The 18,369-nt window shown below is 38.8% G+C and overlaps 1 protein-coding gene and 1 long non-coding RNA gene across 2 annotated transcripts; one reads left to right on the forward strand and one right to left on the reverse strand.

Annotated features, from left to right (window-relative positions):
* The first annotated feature begins 1,100 nt into the window (after positions 1 to 1,100).
* On the forward strand, positions 1,101 to 13,973 carry LOC124284657 (thioredoxin-2-like). The gene is made up of 5 exons (XM_046720764.1): positions 1,101 to 1,258; positions 5,182 to 5,286; positions 11,496 to 11,558; positions 12,215 to 12,280; positions 13,641 to 13,973. The coding sequence occupies exons 1-5, from the start codon at positions 1,226 to 1,228 to the stop codon at positions 13,701 to 13,703; spliced, it is 330 nt and encodes a 109-aa protein (XP_046576720.1). The 5' UTR covers positions 1,101 to 1,225; the 3' UTR covers positions 13,704 to 13,973.
* Positions 1,344 to 18,012, reverse strand: LOC124284660. The gene is made up of 3 exons (XR_006900612.1): positions 17,945 to 18,012; positions 15,161 to 15,206; positions 1,344 to 1,354 (listed from the first exon to the last, which is right to left on the reverse strand). It is a non-coding gene; the product is annotated as an uncharacterized LOC124284660 (long non-coding RNA).
* Positions 18,013 to 18,369: the final 357 nt, after the last annotated feature.

Here is an 18,369-nt window from a genome sequence, read left to right on the forward strand (position 1 = left end):
TCATAAGGGTGTGTTCTTTACCTGTTAGAGTCTGAATTATGATTTTGAAAATTCAATCCCTCATTATATTACGAGAATGTGGAATGAGTACAAGGCATTCAGCAACCACTGTGTATATTGGCCTGCGTATACATGTACATCCAGGCCAGTTACACTCGACTTTGTAACATCACCAATGCATTCTTGAATAAAAAATATATTGTCACAGTCAGCAAGATGTTTAATGAGTGTAATTGTACAAAGCACTTTACCCATATTGAATGATAGAAATATGCTTGAAATATATGTGTGCATAATTCTTTCTTCCGACAAAATACATATGTCGATTTCACGTTGTTCGTTCTGTTGATAAATCATATAAACGTATTCATTTTGACTGTATAGTTTCCCAAGCAAGATTGTCCAAATAATACAATACTTTCTGGGGAATTGATGAATTTCCTCCAGTGGTGTTTAAAAATATAATACATGTTGAATTGTTATGTGACATATGAATTTCTATTATTTTATATTATATTTCAGTAAATATTGGATTCAGGACGTAACGATCGAGCGATATATCTATGATATTTTACGGGCGTTTCACTTTCTCTTTTTGCTATTAAGACGGTTTTCACCTCGGCCCTTTTGACTTTTTCCATCGGCCCTTTTGACTAGGCACTTCTCGGCCCTTTTGTCCTTCGGCCCTTTGACTAGTTCCCCTCTGAAACTCTGTGTTTCTAACAATAAAGAAGTTGACATCCATAAAATGATGTTGCTTCTAAAAGGTCAATCAAATACACCTGCCCATTCGTGACCAACTCATGTTATTCTTGGAGGTTACGGAAAGGGGCGAGTGGTGACGAATGACACCTGCCATAGATCTAATGACTATGCTGTCATTAGAAAACAACGACCAGAGAAGCGTATGTAATAGATACGGCAGGCGAATGCATCGGGTATATTGTCATCCAAATGCGTAGTTAAATCAATGTGGACGCCCAGTTAGTAAAATAAATGTTGTTTACGGGTCATAGGACAGCCGGATTCCGGAAATTTCCATTCGTGTCCTATGGGCAGCCTTGAGCAAGTCTAACGTCGGTGTGAGGAGTTCACGAACCTGACCACCAGACGGCGCTGATGTCACTTGTTCGTCTCCATCCTTTTGGCGCGGTGCGTGGTAGCGGAATTGCGAATAACTGTACTCTGTAGTTTGTTTTCCTTGTGTTACTGAATCACATTAATCATGGTGAAGGAGCTACCCGCCGACACAACCAAGGTAAGGCTATCGAAAACTTCTGATCCGTAGGTTATTAAGTAGTTTTACACCCTGACGGTCTTAGGGTCTAATGTTTTGACACGAAATTGCCCCCACCTTGAAGTTGGTCAAGCCAGGTGTGGCTGACCAGTGATAAAAGGGGTGGATTTCGATACTACCTATATTCACTGTTACATTATTTTAAAGACCTCGGTGTTAATAGCAACTGGTCCAATGTATCTGTGACATGGGTATAATTACTAATTATAACTGATTCGAAGCAGCACGGCAAATCGGCAGGCATGTTGTAGATATATGCATCGTCATTGAGGTTAACAGGTTGGGGAAACCTACCGATCGGCCTATAATAGGCCTAACGGGATATTATAGGCCGTTCTGCCTATTTTTTATAGGCCGATCGGGCTATATTTGAACATTTTTCTAATTATTTCACAAATTTTCAATTTCCGCACGAAATGGTTATATTTGATCATAGAGATGAATAGGTAATCGACCTCCTCAGCTTGAAAAAAATAAGATTTTGGACAACACGGAAATTAATATCATGTTCAGGAAAAGATGTTTCATTAAGACCACAATTGTTCAAAATTTCCAAACTCCTTTATTATGTGATGAAAATTCTCAAAAAGGGTTTGAATGAGAACCTTAGGACATCAAAGCTGGAATGATGTTAATATCCTCATGCGGAAATGCACCACTTCAAATGTATTTGATAAATATCATAATTATAGGCCAATCAGCCTATAGCAAAATAGGGTTTATAGCTAGAACGGCACCACAGCAGAACGGCACCAAATTTGTGTGGCGAAAACGGCACCATATTGGCGAAAACGGCTACTGATTTCTGGGCTAAAACGGCACCATATATAAAACAAAGTATGACGTTGACTCATGTTTTATTTCATTTCATTATAACATTAGCAAGATTATATCAACATATGAGTCATTCTCAAAATCCATGCATATTTATGTCAGATGTTTGTAGCCGACAAACTTAAGTCAAAATCAAACCAAAAAAATTATGGTAACTAACTTATCCCAATATTTTTCTACACTTTACAGTAACAAAATTAGGGAAACTATATTTTTATATTTACTTTACACCACCCAATTTTACTCAATGTTCATGTGTCACAACTCCAGTGGCTGATGTCACAGATGAGGCATTTGAATTTTTTTGTCTTTTTCATAAGCAATAAATATACAATTTCAAGTATAAAGTAGTTTTCACATCGTATCCTTGAATATAAAAATACATCCTTGTTCTAAAATTTTGATAGTTCTGACATAATAGTAGATGTATTTACTATCTGCAATCCGATTATCTTATAACAAACTAGTTTTCCCAATAAGATTTTAGTTGGTGCCGTTTTCGCCATAAGATTTGTAGCCGTTTTCGTCCAAATGGTGCCGTTTTCGCCAGGTGTCGTTTTGCTGTGGTTCCGTTTTAGCCTGAACCCCAAAATAGGCAGAACGGCCTATAATATCCCGTTTGGCCTATTATAGGCCGATCGGTAGGTTTCCCCTACCTGGTTAATGGGTCACATTTCAGGGAAACTATCATATGCCTTTTTCATTTTGCTGTGATAAGTGAATGGTTTTGTATCATTAATACAATTTTCAATTTGGTGAAGCCGGATCAGTGTTCCTCAAAATGGCACTCAATCATGTCAATAACCCAAGACACGCTTAAGGGGTCGTTAAAATTATACATACAATGCCGTCCGGTAATTCCGCGCACCTAAGCACATCGATCGCAACACGGCAACTAACTTGTGGTTGTGGTTATTTTTTGTGGTTTACGTGACTAAACTTGCTGGTATGCATCATATTTACCTAGAAATATAAGTTTTATTGACAACTATAAGATTCTAATGTTGCATTATGCCATACGGTTCACCTTACCAGCGTTCTGACGACATCGCTTGCTGTCCGGTAATGCTGCGCAGCATCTGATGCTCATAACATCCAGCTGGAGATCCGAAGTATGGAAGCGTATTAGGGCCAGATTATTTTCAAAAACCACTTCATCAATGTACGGAAGAGTGTTTCATATTAAATCCAACAATTATGAATAATGAAGAAAAAGGTTTAAAAGTCCGAAGAAAATGAATTTTCATAAAACTGTCAATTACTGTTATTTACTTACCTTCAGTGATTAAAAGCCAGTCCCTTGTAGAAATGTGGTAGCAGACGATGTTTACCGTCGATACAGAAGTATGCTATTGCAGCTGTGCAGAATTACCGGGCGCGCGGAATTACCGGACTCGCTTGTATATACTACACTGTCTACAGATATACATGTGTATCATGTACATTTATGTATACAGGAACATACCCAAAACAAAGTCAAAATACAGAAACTTAACCGTACCCTAAACATCAGACGAGTCCATATTCTGCAACCCAAAACAGAAATCGTATGTAGTTGTTCCTGTTTAACTGATTGTGATTAGTATTGTGCATCGATAAATATTTGTTACTTTGTATGCTTATTTCTTATGTAACGCAGTCAGATGCATCTAATACAACAATATGACACTGACAGTTCCGATCAAGAAATAGGCAAGAATGGACTTGTCCTAGGGTACACATCTGTAGTACCCGTGCCGACAATGACCCCTTCAGCCCAAGTCACTGAACAAAATGACCTGGTCATATGGCTGGATCAATGCTTGTCATGAGTGTGACAAGAGACGACTAACAGGATCAGGCTCCAGATAATGGCCGTATCGGCGTATGTACGGATAAAAATATGCACGATACGGTAGGAAATAATTTGGAAAATGTAGCAAATACGCACCACAGCAATGGTGTACGGTCTTAGAATCATTTACAAACGTATTTATCTGAAAAAGTCTTGTTTTATTGTTCATTGACCTGTTTACACAAAAATCAATGTTGTGGTGCATACATGAAACGAAACACAAGATTACTGGTACTCCATTAATTTCCATTCAGTACTCTACATGTACTTTTAAGGTTTTCCAGTACTCTTATATTGAACAAATAAGGAGTATGTACTCCTGGTGTTGAAAAATTATCTAGAGCCCTGCTTAATGTTTTAATTGATGCATGTCACTGTATCCCAATTGCCTTGCTTAATGCTGATGGTGTCAATCACTGCATTGTCTATTTCAGAGGGGCGCTGGGTTAGCATAGTCGTTAACATGTTCGTTTGTCCCATCAAAGATCCGGTTTCGATTCCCCACATGGTTACAATGTGTGAAGGCCATTTCTGGTGTCGCCTGCCGTGATATTGCTGGAATATTGCTAAAAGCAGTGTAGAACCCAACTCAACCACTCTATTTCAGACTAAATACACACCACTGTCATACATTGAATGATGCTGGATTGTTGTTTGTAGAAACGTATTATCACTGGATTGTTTTGTCCAGATATGCCAGATCCAGGGCTCCAGATAATTTTTGAACACCAGGAGTACGTACTCCTTATTTTTTCAATATAGGAGTACTCGAAAACCTTAAGCCTACATTTAGAGTACTGAATGGAATTTAATGGAGTATCAGTAATCTTGTGTTTCGTTTCATATATGCACCACAACATTGCTTGTCTTGTGTAAACAGGTCAATATACAATAAAACAATACTTTTTCAGATAAATACGTCTGTTAATGATTCTAAGACTGTACACCATTGCCGTGGTGCGTATCTGCTACGTTTTATAAATTATTTCCTACCGTATCGTGCTAATTTTTTATCCGTACATACGCCGATACGGCCCTGCAGATCAGTAGTATATTGCTGAGTGTGGCAATAAACAACACCCAGACAGAAAATCCTGAGTTTATTTATTAAGTTATTTTATATTTATTATCTATTTATTTGACTTGCACCAGCACCATGTGTCCATAACAACCTTGATAATAGACACTTGCTCATGTCATCAGTTCTGTGTTTCAGGCTGCTTTTGATGAGGAGGTAGCCAAATACCCAGGCAAGGTTGTGGTGGTGGACTTTTTTGCCACGTGGTGTGGTCCTTGCAAAACTATTGGACCAAAACTTAAAGTAAGTCACTCATGGTCTAAACATGTAAAAAAATGTTTTGTTATTGTTTCACTGAATATAATGAATAATGCTTCAGTTGTTGACTTCTTATTGTATTCGCCAAATAGTGGATTCATTGCAGCCCTAACCCGTGAAGATGTGCGTTACAATTGTCTTCAGCAACCCATGCTTGTTGTAAGAGGCAACTGACCCGATCAGTTATTACATATGCTGGAACACTGAATATAAAGAAATTTAAAAAGAAATTATGCGAACCAATCTATCCTTTTAATGTTTCAAAAAATTGACACCATAATAGGGAGTAAAAAACTATATGCCTCTCTCTTGAACTCAAAATTTGTTCGGTTGCCAAGTTTTTTAAAACGGGAAAGATCTCTACAGAGTGATTTTACTGAAAATGACTGGAATTTTTTTAACATTATTGCAAATGAATGTTCGCGAAGCATAGACTTGAAATGGTTGCAATATAGAATTATTCACAATATTCTCCCAACAAGGCAATTACTTTATAAAATTGGATACACATCGTCACCAATATGTCCATTTTGTGAAACAGAAAGAGAAACTATCAACCATATGTTATGGGAATGTGCACATGAATCTATTTTTAAATAATGGAAAGAAATAGAATCATGGTTGAACTCAATAGTGTTGGGAATTGGTTAAAATCTCATAATTGATGATTGGTTCATCACAACCAATCAATCCTCGAAAATAATTGGTTATCGTCATTTATCAAATTTTCCGGATTATGTTTGTTAATGCACAAGAATAAAGAAAAAACACGTAATTCTTTTGATTTTTTTTTCAAATTTTACATCCTTAAGGGATGTATGTTTGGAACCTAAAGCTCCTGGAGTCTTAAAGATAAATTCAATCCTGACTTGGAACGAGCTGGTTGTGCTTATGAAATGTAACAGACAAAACCAACCTTGTGAAAAATATTGTTAAAGCAAAATACATGTTCCAAAAATGTTTGTGTTCGATTATGAGAAAACATGATCGATTGCTTGGTTGTTTAGTGATTGTGATTATTTCAATGAATCGGACCACCACTAGAACTCAGTACAGTTACAACTGAAATTTACAGATAAAATCGTTATATTGGGAATGAAAGGAAAGAACAATAATCCTGTTAATGAAATCATTTCAAGGGGTGGAAATAACCGATTGCCCGACGTCCGAGTCCAGTGTTTTTTTCTGTTGGGCAAGCAAATTTGTATAGCACAGTGTCCAGTTGACTTTCCAACGTTAATTATGTTGTTTATGTAAAAATCAACAAGAAAACAGCTGGTATAGTGGACAAATTATCAGGACAAGTGATTTTACATGTGCCACTGTACCGGAGTACACTAGCAATGTTAAAGTTATTTCCACCCCTGCATTTCAGTAGGCAAACAGTATATCTATAGATGCAGCATAAATGGTTTCAGACCAAAGTTAGAAGATTTAAAAAATGAAATTGTCTGTCACTATGATATGTAAAGATATGTTTACCTATCAACGGGAACTGAGCAATTGTTTTTTTCAATATTGGTCAACTTTACATTTATTACTTGGAAAATAATTCTGTCGATTGTATATTTTCAGTCAATTCAGTCAAAAAAAAAACAACAACAAAAAAAGACCTGATCGGGTGGTCAGTCTTGCTGATTTGGTTGACACGTGTCATCATATCGCAATTGGGTAGATCTATACTCATGCACTTGTACTGACTTACCGTAGTGATTAAATCTTAGATGCAACCAAAACAATAAATGCAACCATAAATTAAAACACAATAGTGCAATGATTTGTACTTGGGTTTACTATCCTCGAAACGAAGCACCCGGGATACCGAACCCAGTCAGAGCGGGTTGGCATGCACTTAAGTGTAACGAAGTCTTTCATTGGCTGATTCAATTGTCGATATGCTCAGGGCTCTTCATGTGTGTATAGACTCCCCGGTTCAAGCCTCGCAAGCCTATTCACTGTGCATGCGCTATGTGCGCAGCGCAGCACAGCCGTTGAAACCACTTTTCTCCCCAGCTGGTATTTTTTAGTGAATCGTTTTAACTCCGATTTCGGGGGATATTTTTCATAGTGGTAATTTTCAACTTTATAAGTTGAATTTTCATTTTTGATAATTTGTTAAGTCCATAACCGAAAGGTATCTGCAAAGTTGTGTTTTGCATTGCATTTAAGCTTTAACTGACTGCAAGACATATAAAATGAGTACCCCCCACACTTTACTGTAATATTGTAACATAAACACCGTATTTTAAACAATGGTAGTTTACACATGTGACATATTTTTTAATATTACACTCAGAAGTGGCTGGGGTCAATTGATAATATACTTTGTTAATGTTTATCTGTTGTCTAAGCTCCTAAAACCCTCAACAACTCAGAGCTACAGATAACTTTTGGGGTCATTAAGTTATGTACTCGCTTGTGTTCATCTCAGTTGAGTATCCTAATGTTCCTTTGAGTAACCAAATAAATTGTACCCAATCACTCAAACCACAGGCATACTGTAGCGCAAATAGGGAAGTGCAACAAAGAGAAAATGACCAGTCTTCCTATATGCGAGCGAAGCAAGCAAAGGTTGGCAACGTGCTTCCCTCGCTTCGGTTCGAAAAATATTTTTAATATGAAAATAAAATATGGCCAGCATCAAAAGTAAACACCCATTTCCTCACAGGATTGTGCTCTTGTCTCAGATTTCCAGTAATTTAATAATTACTCATGTAAAGTATATTTAATTCAACATTTTAAGCGCCACTCGAGGCATATCAAATCGTTGTTCACCTCCATTTCCCTGCCGGCTTCCGGAGTGAAGCAACAGGGGGGTTAAATCTAAATAAACTTGTTGAATCACATGACTGCCATATAGAATAATGCGGAGTTACCTCCCTTGCTTCATCAGTGTTGCATCCAGGCTGCGCGATTGGGGATTCTCCCTATTAACGTACATCTCCTGCAAAAAATGAAAATTGATGCTTGACCTGTCACACAATATAAATGACCACGTAATGTACCTCATATTTCGTTAACTCACGCACCTGGATAACGTGTGGGTCTCATGGACGCATTTACATATCACAAATCAAAAGCGCGCCTATGGTAAATATATAAACAAGACTGCGAATCATGTTGATTAGCTCTTCCGTTTGTTAAACCAAACTGGTTTCATCACTCTCTCTCTTTTCATGACAAATACACAAAGCGGTTTCTTGACCTTTATCTATTTTCGGTTTTGCATATATTTATGTACAGTATAGGCCGTTGGTTTACTTCAGCCAGTCAGGTGCTGCATAATAAACAGCTCTGCGACGCTCAGAATTTATTTAGCTTGATGATTGGTCGAAAACATCACAATATCGTGTTAGACTAAAAATAGCCTGGCACACCAAGGGTATACTTCAGAACGGGGTGACAGGGCAAACAATACGCCGAAGTGCTGTCACATAACCTTAGTTATGATTATAAATATTTTAGATTGATAGGGCAAAACCTGCAATTAGAATTACGCAATGCTAGAATATATTTCTTTTGATAAAATAGCAGTTTCAGATACTATATATTTTTTCGATCACTGCATCAGAAATTATCTCGAAAATCACTGGTAAATCGCAGTGGGGATGTGTGCACAGCTGATTGCTATTTCCGGCTTTGTATACGGGACAAATACACACAGTAATCTTAATCCCTGTATATAATACAATGCAAATCAAAAACAAATTAGAACTGAAATGGTAAACAATCTTGTCTAGTGATGTTTAATTGCAAATTTACTGTTTTTACTGACAAAGTCGTCTCCTCTTGTTCGTTCACTTTAACCGAGTTCTCTTACCCCCTGAAAAAAGTTTCACGAAAGTGTGGCCCATAGATAAGCCAATCCCTTTTTACAACCCAAATGGAGGGCCCATATCTAATGAACTGCTTTCCGATGCTGCTGTTGCAGCAGGGAAAGCTAAGAAAGAGAGATGTTTATTTCACAAGTGTTGAGCCAAAGGCAGGTAAGAAAAGTCATGTGAATAGTTAGGCATTGTTGTGACCGGCACCAGCATTACAGTAAATACTAGTACCTATCTTTAGTCAATATGTGATCCCACTTGCTTGGTGGCAGGTCCCCCTCTTTTGTAACAGTTAAGGGGGATGTCCCCCTTGATCCCAAATTCCTGGATGCAACACTGCTTCATTCACATACGTCAGAAGTGTTTTTTTCAAGAATAAATGTTATGAAAATTCTAACAATAACGACGGCTGATAGGAGGAAAAGGGTGTCTACCTTTGGTGGCAGCGATATTCTATTTTGATATTAAAAATATTTTTCGAATCAAAGTGAGGGAAGCACGTTGCCAACCTTTGCTCGCTTCACTCGCATTTAGAAAGACTTTGGCTGCTTGCCTCAGAACTGAAATGGTGATTGTGAGGTCACAATGTCAGACATCACACTGTGGTTTGAGTCGGCTATCAATATAGGTCATAAAGCTCAACAATTGTTAAATATTGATCAATTTCCAATAAATATGGAGGTAAGACTTTCGCCCATATCTCCCCTAAACTTTAACGATGAGGAAAACATTCTTTGAGTGACATTTTTTTTTAAATTGGATATGTCTTTCAGTATGTTCAGATACAATTAAAGAAACATGTTAAAACTCACCTTTATCAGATAAGGAATATATATATATATATTCAGGGTACAAGATTTGACTAGAATGAAAATGAAGGGGGGATACGGGAGGAACTTTCCAAATGGGGACACTTTCATGTATGAATTACTGACCAAAACAGTGTTCTTAACATAATTTTGAGTCGACCTATAAAAAATGTCATTAATGATGTAACAAGTATTGTGTGTAAATTAAACCTTTATTTCATATCACATTAGTCCATGTAAGTTATTTTCGATGACACGATTTTCATATTGATAATCTTCCCTTCCGCAATGTTTCCGAGTATTGATCTTCCAAGCCAGCTCTATCTGAAGCAGTGACTTCAGTTATTACTAGGTAGCCATGGTGATATAGACTGTCTTGCTGGAAGAGATGTAAGGCATGATCAACATTGAGTATATATAATATGTTATCAAATGCCCAGTAGAGTGTACGAGTACTGGCAAAATTGATCCATAATCAAAAATATTGTCGATAGGAAAAATTATTAAAATGACATGAAAATTGTGTTATTGATAATGTCATCCAATAATTTTTGTGATAGAAAAATGTCTTTATTTTCTCACTCAATATACACATTTATCACCCACGTGGTCAACGTATGGGTAGTTGCATACTTATCTCGTACGTCACACGAGTGTCGTATCGCGTTGACCTGTGTCGTAACGACTTGACCTGAGATTCTAACGATTTGATTGGATAACCGATGACCTCTCAATTAGGTCACATTCTGACGTAACTATTTTTTCATTCATAACAAACACGTGAATCCATTCATTCTACAATAAATGCATTGTGGGAATGTAAACATCGCGAAACGATGCCGTGTCGCTGTTTAATTGTGAGTCGAACTGAGACATTATACCCGTCGAAAAACGTAAACGCAATGTTTCCACCAGTGATGTTAGCGAGCGAAGCAATTGCAAACTAAGAAGCGGGTGCTACGGAGTAGTTTACTGTAGGAGGCTGCAATGCGGCGATGACAACTGACATGCATCGTGGCGTCTGTTACCAAGGCAGTGGACGTCATTACAGTGGCGTCATGCAAATATTGTACTACAGTACATAACTCTTCCGCAACCTCTTTATGAAACCGGTTTTGGTTTGAAACCAAAATATTAACAAAAATACGCTATTTTGTCAATTTAATGCATGTAAGACGTGGGTAATAAATAATATACCACACTCGGTCTCATTACATACGAATTATACAAAACGAGTGACCTTCCTATGTTATCTGACCTCGCTTTCGCTCGGTCAGATACCATAGGAAGGACACTTGGTTCGTATACTAGTAATTCGTATGTAATGAGACCTCGTGTAGTATTCTCTATGTAGGACATTATACATGGTTTGCTTCTAAATTATGTTAATAATCCATGCAAAAACATGTCACAACTCACCACTGATGTGAACTATATTCATTTCCTTCTGTCTCCAATATTTATTGATAATTGACTGAAATGTTAACGATTTTCGATCACTATGAGCTATATCGATAGCCATCGCTAGAGCTTTGTAGCTAATTGTGTCGTATACTTTCAGGCAATGGAGGAGGAGTGGCCCGAGAAGTTAGTGGTGCTAAAAGTTGATGTAGATGATTGCCCAGTAAGTAGATATGTGACAACTACAATTCCTTATCTTCAAATGGTCTGTGAACAGTCAGTGTGAAGCAAATAATATTCATACCTCTACACTGAAGACATCAGGCAATGTGAGAGGGCGAAAAATGCTTTGACTCCATGGAGTGAATCATAATTGAATTCTTTTTCTATGCTTTTAGAATAGCCTAAAAAGAACTGTCAGTACAGTGACATAAAGTGCTGAATTTCACTTAGATGTTTCTTAAATGTGACAGGGGCTGTGGGGTAGCCTAGTGGTTAAAGCGTTTGCTCGTCACGCCAAAGACACATGTTCGATTCTCCATATGGGTACAATTTGTGAAGCCCATTGGCATTACTGGTGTTCCCTGCCATGATATTGCTGGAACAGTGCTAGAAACGGCGTAAAACTAAAGTCACTCACTTAACTGCGACAGAAACCTGAGTCTGGGTTTGAATCCTGGTTCACCATAATCTTGTGTCATGGTTTATTAGTACCATACAGGTTCTCGAGGGTTCCACCAAAGTGGCAACAGTCGCGGACCTGTGGATCACTCTGGGTTTCCTCCTTCTCTCTCTCTCTCTGCACTCTCATTTTCACTTATTTAGTAGAATAATTTACTTCTTAACTGTCCTGATGCTGACGCTATTTCTATTTTTCAGGAAATAGCTGAGAGCATGGGTATATCTGCCATGCCTACATTTTTCATATTTAAAAATGGAAGCAAGGTGAGTAGTGTATTAATGCAGGGATTCCATATTATGTTTATGTAAATAAAATCAACAAAATCCTCTTTTGAACTTTGTTAGTCATGCTATTCAAACCCCTGAATATTTTACAGGTTGTGAAAAATAATTTTCCAAATCATCAATAAGTTTGAATTGATAACACAATACCAGCATAGAAACTATTAAAAACATATAACCAATCTTCATTCAGTTAGAGTTTTTTTGTTTCACATGGATTCCAGATGTGTGTTACAACTTATAGAAACTAGAGCTGGGACAGGTAACCCAGATACCCGGGACGGGTTGGTGATGAGTTGGACCCGGGTACCCGTCTCAATACCCGGACCCGTTATGATCATGTGACTAATAGATTAAACAATGTAAAACAAGTATGGTATTCTTTCATGATTAAAGAGTTGTATTGTCTTTGAAGATTGAGACATAATTACAGTCACTTCTTTTGAAATAAATACATGGTTAAGATATTGGAAAACTCCGAGCCCCCTTTTTCAGCCTCTGAGCTGAAAAATATTTTGCCATTTCTTACAAATATGATGTCAGGAATAATAACATAGCAGGTATGGCAGGGTAGGGAAATAGGGGTGGGGTACCAGGGTAGAAAATTTGGACCCGTCCCAGCCCTAGTAGAAAATATATGTTGGATACTTGAAGTACAAATACCCAGTATGCATAAGTATGGTTGAGTAAATAACATGTGTCGGAACATTGTGTGTTTAAAAAGGAGGTTGCTCTTTGTAGCATGAGGGCGGTGGGGTAGCCTAGTGGTTAAAGCGTTCACTCGTCATGTCGAAAACCCAGGTTCGATTCCCCACATGGGTACAATGTGTGAAGCCCATTTCTGGTGTCCCCCGCCGTGATGTTGCTGGAATAGTGCTTAAAGGGGCGTAAAACCAAATTCAGTCAGTCAGTCATACCTTCTTGGCACTCCAGACCGCCTCCGTGGTGTAGTGGTTAGAGTGGAAGGTCGCGGGTTCGATCCCCGACCGCGTCATACCAAAAGACATTAAAAAATGGTACTTGTTGGTCCCTCCCTGCCTGGCGCTCGGCATTAATCGGTACAACAAGGACTGGTCGACATTTCTGGTGTTCCCTGCTGTGATATTTCATGAATATTGCTAAAAGCTGTGTAAAACCACAATCACTCACTCATTCACTCGAAATGAAGGCAAGAGTAGCGTAAGGGCACTGCATTTTACACTGACATTAATGGAGGCCGAAATACGTTTTTTACTTAAGCAGCATAAACTAGACTCATTCACTCACTGTGTAGCATAAATACCAGAAAAACCTTGTATATGTCAGATTGATTATTGTAAGAATTTGCGTTTGTCTTTTTCAGGTTTCTGATGTTGTTGGGGCCAATGAGAGTAAATTAAGGGAAGCAATAAGTGCACAATTCTAAACTGGTTCGTCGGGCTGAGTTTGCATACTCTACATCTTCAAGGACATGTGACTCCAGGGATAACGTGTCTGAGCACAGCACCTGTTTTGGTGTAAGGGATCCACATATCACCATTGCAAACATTGACTCGAACTTTTCACGAAATTCTCACACCAAATTGTGCAAGTAAAGAATGTTTACATATTCCTTCTATGTAACTGGTTTACGATCCAAGTGACCGATGATTCATCAAGACATTGTAACCTGAAAATAAATCTTTTGTCCTATGTATGAAGGGTATTACTTTGTTTTTTATGCTGCCGGGTTGGGGTATGAAAGATGGGCCATGCGACTCCAGTCCAGATGCAATAACTTCTTATAATTATGAGTTGCCATGGCAATTCACTGTTCAGTGTTGTTTCCTGGGCGTAACAGGAATCTATCATCAAGGGTTCAAATCCTGGTCTAACAAAATAATGTTGCTAGGTTTATCAGCAAAATGCCTTGTTGGTGGGTGGTTAAAGACTTAATCACTTCCAGGCGAAGAAACTTTTCAAATTTTCCCACCAGACCACAGGACCAATGAGTGGACATTAATTAGTGGTCCTGTCTGTACTTCACTGGTCCAAACTAACATTCGTAGATTTACTATCAATACAAAATTCACTGGCGACCTGGGCCTGGTTCCTCAAAGCAACCGCAGTACAAAATAAGTCAATGTTGAAAGTATGGGAGTTACGATAATCTTAGAGCTATGATCTTTTTGTGGACTGGGCCCCAGGACTACTGCAAACTAAGTATTTAGTTGTCCTCATGAATTTTTATTAGCCAGGGACCACAGGACCAGCGTAAATTTTGCACACTGTACTTCAGGCTCTCCACCCACATTAAGCTGACAGGCAGTTACATTTCAAATCTCCCATCTCATTGGGACTCCTCAGTTAAAAATGAATTATTTGTTTCCATTACAATTTTACATATTTCAAGACTAATCGTTAGTCTAATATATCATTGTTCATGTAACCGTGGTGACCAGGTGGTCTCTCACTACCTGCCTGTATCATCATGCCTGAACCCTGTTTATATCTCCATGCCTTCATCACTGTAACCATGGTTACCCTTTTGAATGTCCTTGCCACCTACATCATTGTATGTGTAACCATGGTGAGCGATCCAAATTTCACCCCAAACCTACATTATTGTGCATGAGCTCACGCATGAAAACACACACACAAAGGCCACATGTTCAAGTAACTAGTTCAAATCTCACTCCACTCTTACGCCAATGTACATGTAACCATGGTAACCAATTATCATCTCTCCACACCCACATGAATGCATACACACTTGCACCAACCCAGTTTATTATACCCCGCCGCGGGTTTAGCAGGAAGCAGGGAATACAGTATTAGGCTCCGTCCGTATGTACGAATTGGAATATCATAAGAACCCTTCACTAAACTCTTCATATTTGGTACCTAGGTTCATCACAGTATAAGAAAGGTTCAAGTCAGGCTTGGTGACCTTGACCATTTCAGCATGTTAAGCTATCTCAAGAACCGTTCACTGGATTTTCTTCATATTTGACACAAAACTTTATCTAGGGAAGGTACAGGGCCCAGTCGATTTTGGTGACCTTCACATTATTTTCAGGGTCACGATGACACTTTGAAGATTTCAGCATGTTAACCTGAATTGTCAGCAAGATATTTCAAGAACGCTTCACTGGATTTTCTTCATAGACTTTCAAGACTTCCATTGAATGTTTTTCAATAAGCAATTTATTTATTACTATTTTTGCATATTTCATACACTATGAGATTCATGTCAAGGTCAAAGTCAGTCTTGAAAATATGTGTGTGTTTGAACAACTAAAGAGCCAGGTATCAAGAGAGGTTGATTAGTCATGTTTTTGTTGACATTTAACTTAAACTTGCATTACTTTATCAGTTTGATTTGATAATTTGCCGCTGGGGATTATGTCACCTTAGTGACAATGCTTGTTTCCGTAGAAAATGCGATTTTATTGCATTCCTGTTGCAATGAAGCTTTCAAAAACCCAAAATTGTTTAACATTAGCTGGTTAATCTGTCACTTCCCTTCAGGAGCCGTGGGTTAGCCTAGCGGTTAAGTATTCGTTCACTCTGACATACCAGGTCCGATTCCACGCATGGGGATAGTGTATGAAGCCCATTTTCTAGTGAGAAAATGTCATGGTATTAATGTAATATTGCTAACGGCCGTGTTAAACCACACTCACTCATGCCGTTTCAGATGAATTGTAGTAGCATGAAAGAATCTTGAACTGCTTTGGAGGAGTGGAAAAAGTACACCTGACGTTAGTTCCTGCTTGCGGGGCTCCACTGTGGGTCTGCTGAGCGGCGAGACGTCACACACATGTGAAGCGTGGTCGGATATTACGTTTTCCCTGCTGACCCGGATATATCTGTTTTCATGTTAGACTATTTAGTTCCGTGTTGAGTGTGTTGCAGTTGACTCGTGGCGGATGCTACACAGGTGCGTGTCCAGGTCGCGTTGACCTCCATATAAGGATATGGAGCATACAGGACATTGTGGAAAGTGCGACCGGGAACAATGTATGTCCTTCTGGGGAGGTCGGTTTCATTTCTGAGAAAACGGTTTTTGTTGATTTGCAAATTAAAAGATAAAAGTTCACAGATATGGGTGAGTGAATTGTGTTTGAATATTTTGACTCGTGGCGGATGCTACACATGTGCGTGTCCAGGTCGCGTTGACCTCCATATAAGGATATGGAGCATACAGGACATTGTGGAATGTACGACCGGGAACAATGTATGTCCTTCAGGGGAGGTCGGTTTCATTTCTGAGAAAACGGTTTTTGTTGATTGCAAATATGGGTGAGTGAATTGTGTTTGAATATTCTTCCAGTTATCTATAGGGCAGTGGGGGACACCAGAAAGGCATGGATCTTTCTCATTGTGTCCGTGGATGCATTGCTATAACGAACACTCGACCACTGAGCTATCTCACCGCGCGTTTTCACACAGAATATTGCGGAAAACTATGTTGTCTGGATGTGTATAGTCAAACCTGTTCTTAGTAGTTTCGTTTCTATACCTCACTCATTCATTTAAAGGTTGACATGTCATCGGTTCCAAATTGCGCAGATCGATGCTCATGCTGTTGATCACTGGATTGTCTGGTCCAGACTCGATTATTAACAGACCGCCGCCATATAGCAGGAATATTGCTGAGTGCGGCGTAAAACTAAACTCACTCATTCATTTAAAGGAAGACGGAGTATCTCAGTGGTTATGGCGCTCGCTCGTCACAGGTTCGATTCCTCACATTGGTACAATGTGTGAAGCCCATTTCTGGTATCCCCCGCCTTGATATTGCTAAAAGCGGCGTAAAACCCACCTCACTCACACTCACTCCCTTTACATTTAACCAACTTGGTGGCCTTGAATGAATTCGGGTTCTCGCATAAACAATGTTCCAACGCTATGACAGTTGAATCCCAAGACCTCTTAATTAGACCCAAAAACATTTAGATATCTGGGCAAGTGATGATATAGGATTAATTGGATGTATTGCCACTTTGCATTGTTATGAGTTGTAGAACTTCAAGGAAATGGTAGCTAGCATACCGATTCCAGGTAAGTTCTTTTCAACAACAAAAAAAGATCGTAGCGCTACGACTGCAATGTTACACAATCGATAATTGTACACTTCTTTCGCTTTTAGCTGTGGTAACATCAAGACCACACTTCTTTCATTTAGCTGTGGTAAATCTGACATGTCATATATCTGTTAATCTGACATGTCATATATCTGTTAATCTGACATGTCATATATCTGCCATATCACGACAGATTAACTATAGTGATATGAAACACTCCGTTGGACCTTACCATTTTAGGTCGTATATTTTGTTAGGTTTGTTCAGGAGGAAAACCGGTTCATAATTTATGGCTACGGGGGTGGTGATGATTTTTATGGATTAGCATGTACAATGTGAGTGACCCCACCCCCCTATAATTTGTGAACAAAGTAAGTGCCCCCCTCCCCGCATGCCATGTACAAAATCAATTACCCCCTCCCACTTCCCATATTTTATAAGCACATTTTCTTATCGCGCGTTTAGCGCGAAGCGGGGGATATAGTATTAGGCTCCGTCCGTACGAATTGGAATATCTCAAGAACCGTTGACTAGATTCTTTTCATATTTGGTACCTAGCTTCATCACAGTGTAAGAAAGGCTTTGGTGGTTTGGTGACCTTGACCTTCATTTCAAGGTCACAAGGGGACTTTAACGTTTTACCTGCATGTTAAGCTATCTCAAGAACCGTTTCCTGGATTTTCTTCGTATTCAACACCAAGCTTTATCTAGGGAAGGCGCAGGGCCCAGTCAATTCTCGTGACCTTCTCTTAATTTTCACGGTCACAGAGGCACTTTGAAGATTTCAGCATATAAAACTGCACGTTGTGCTTGTCAGCGAGATACCTCAAGAACCATTCACTGGAGTTTCTTCACACTTCAGAATTTGACACCAAGCTTCATCCAGGGAAGGCGCAGGGCCCAGTCGATTTGGTGAACTTTCAGGTGAACACTGCGACACTTTGAAGATTTCTGCATGTTAACCTAAATTGTCAGCAAGATATTTCAAGAACAGTTCACTGGATTTTCTTCATGGACTTTCAA

The sequence above is a fragment of the Haliotis rubra genome, unplaced genomic scaffold, assembly GCF_003918875.1.
Source record: "Haliotis rubra isolate DU_JTF1 unplaced genomic scaffold, ASM391887v1 Scf340, whole genome shotgun sequence".
NCBI lineage: Eukaryota > Metazoa > Mollusca > Gastropoda > Lepetellida > Haliotidae > Haliotis > Haliotis rubra.

Bases quoted from the DNA above. Each gene is read 5' to 3' on its own strand.
- LOC124284657 (XM_046720764.1), top strand. From the start codon at position 1,226: ATGGTGAAGGAGCTACCCGCCGACACAACCAAG. The intron at 1,259-5,181 runs GTAAGGCTATCG...TCTGTGTTTCAG, and splicing joins TACCCGCCGACACAACCAAG to GCTGCTTTTGATGAGGAGGT. The intron at 12,281-13,640 runs GTGAGTAGTGTA...TGTCTTTTTCAG, and splicing joins TATTTAAAAATGGAAGCAAG to GTTTCTGATGTTGTTGGGGC.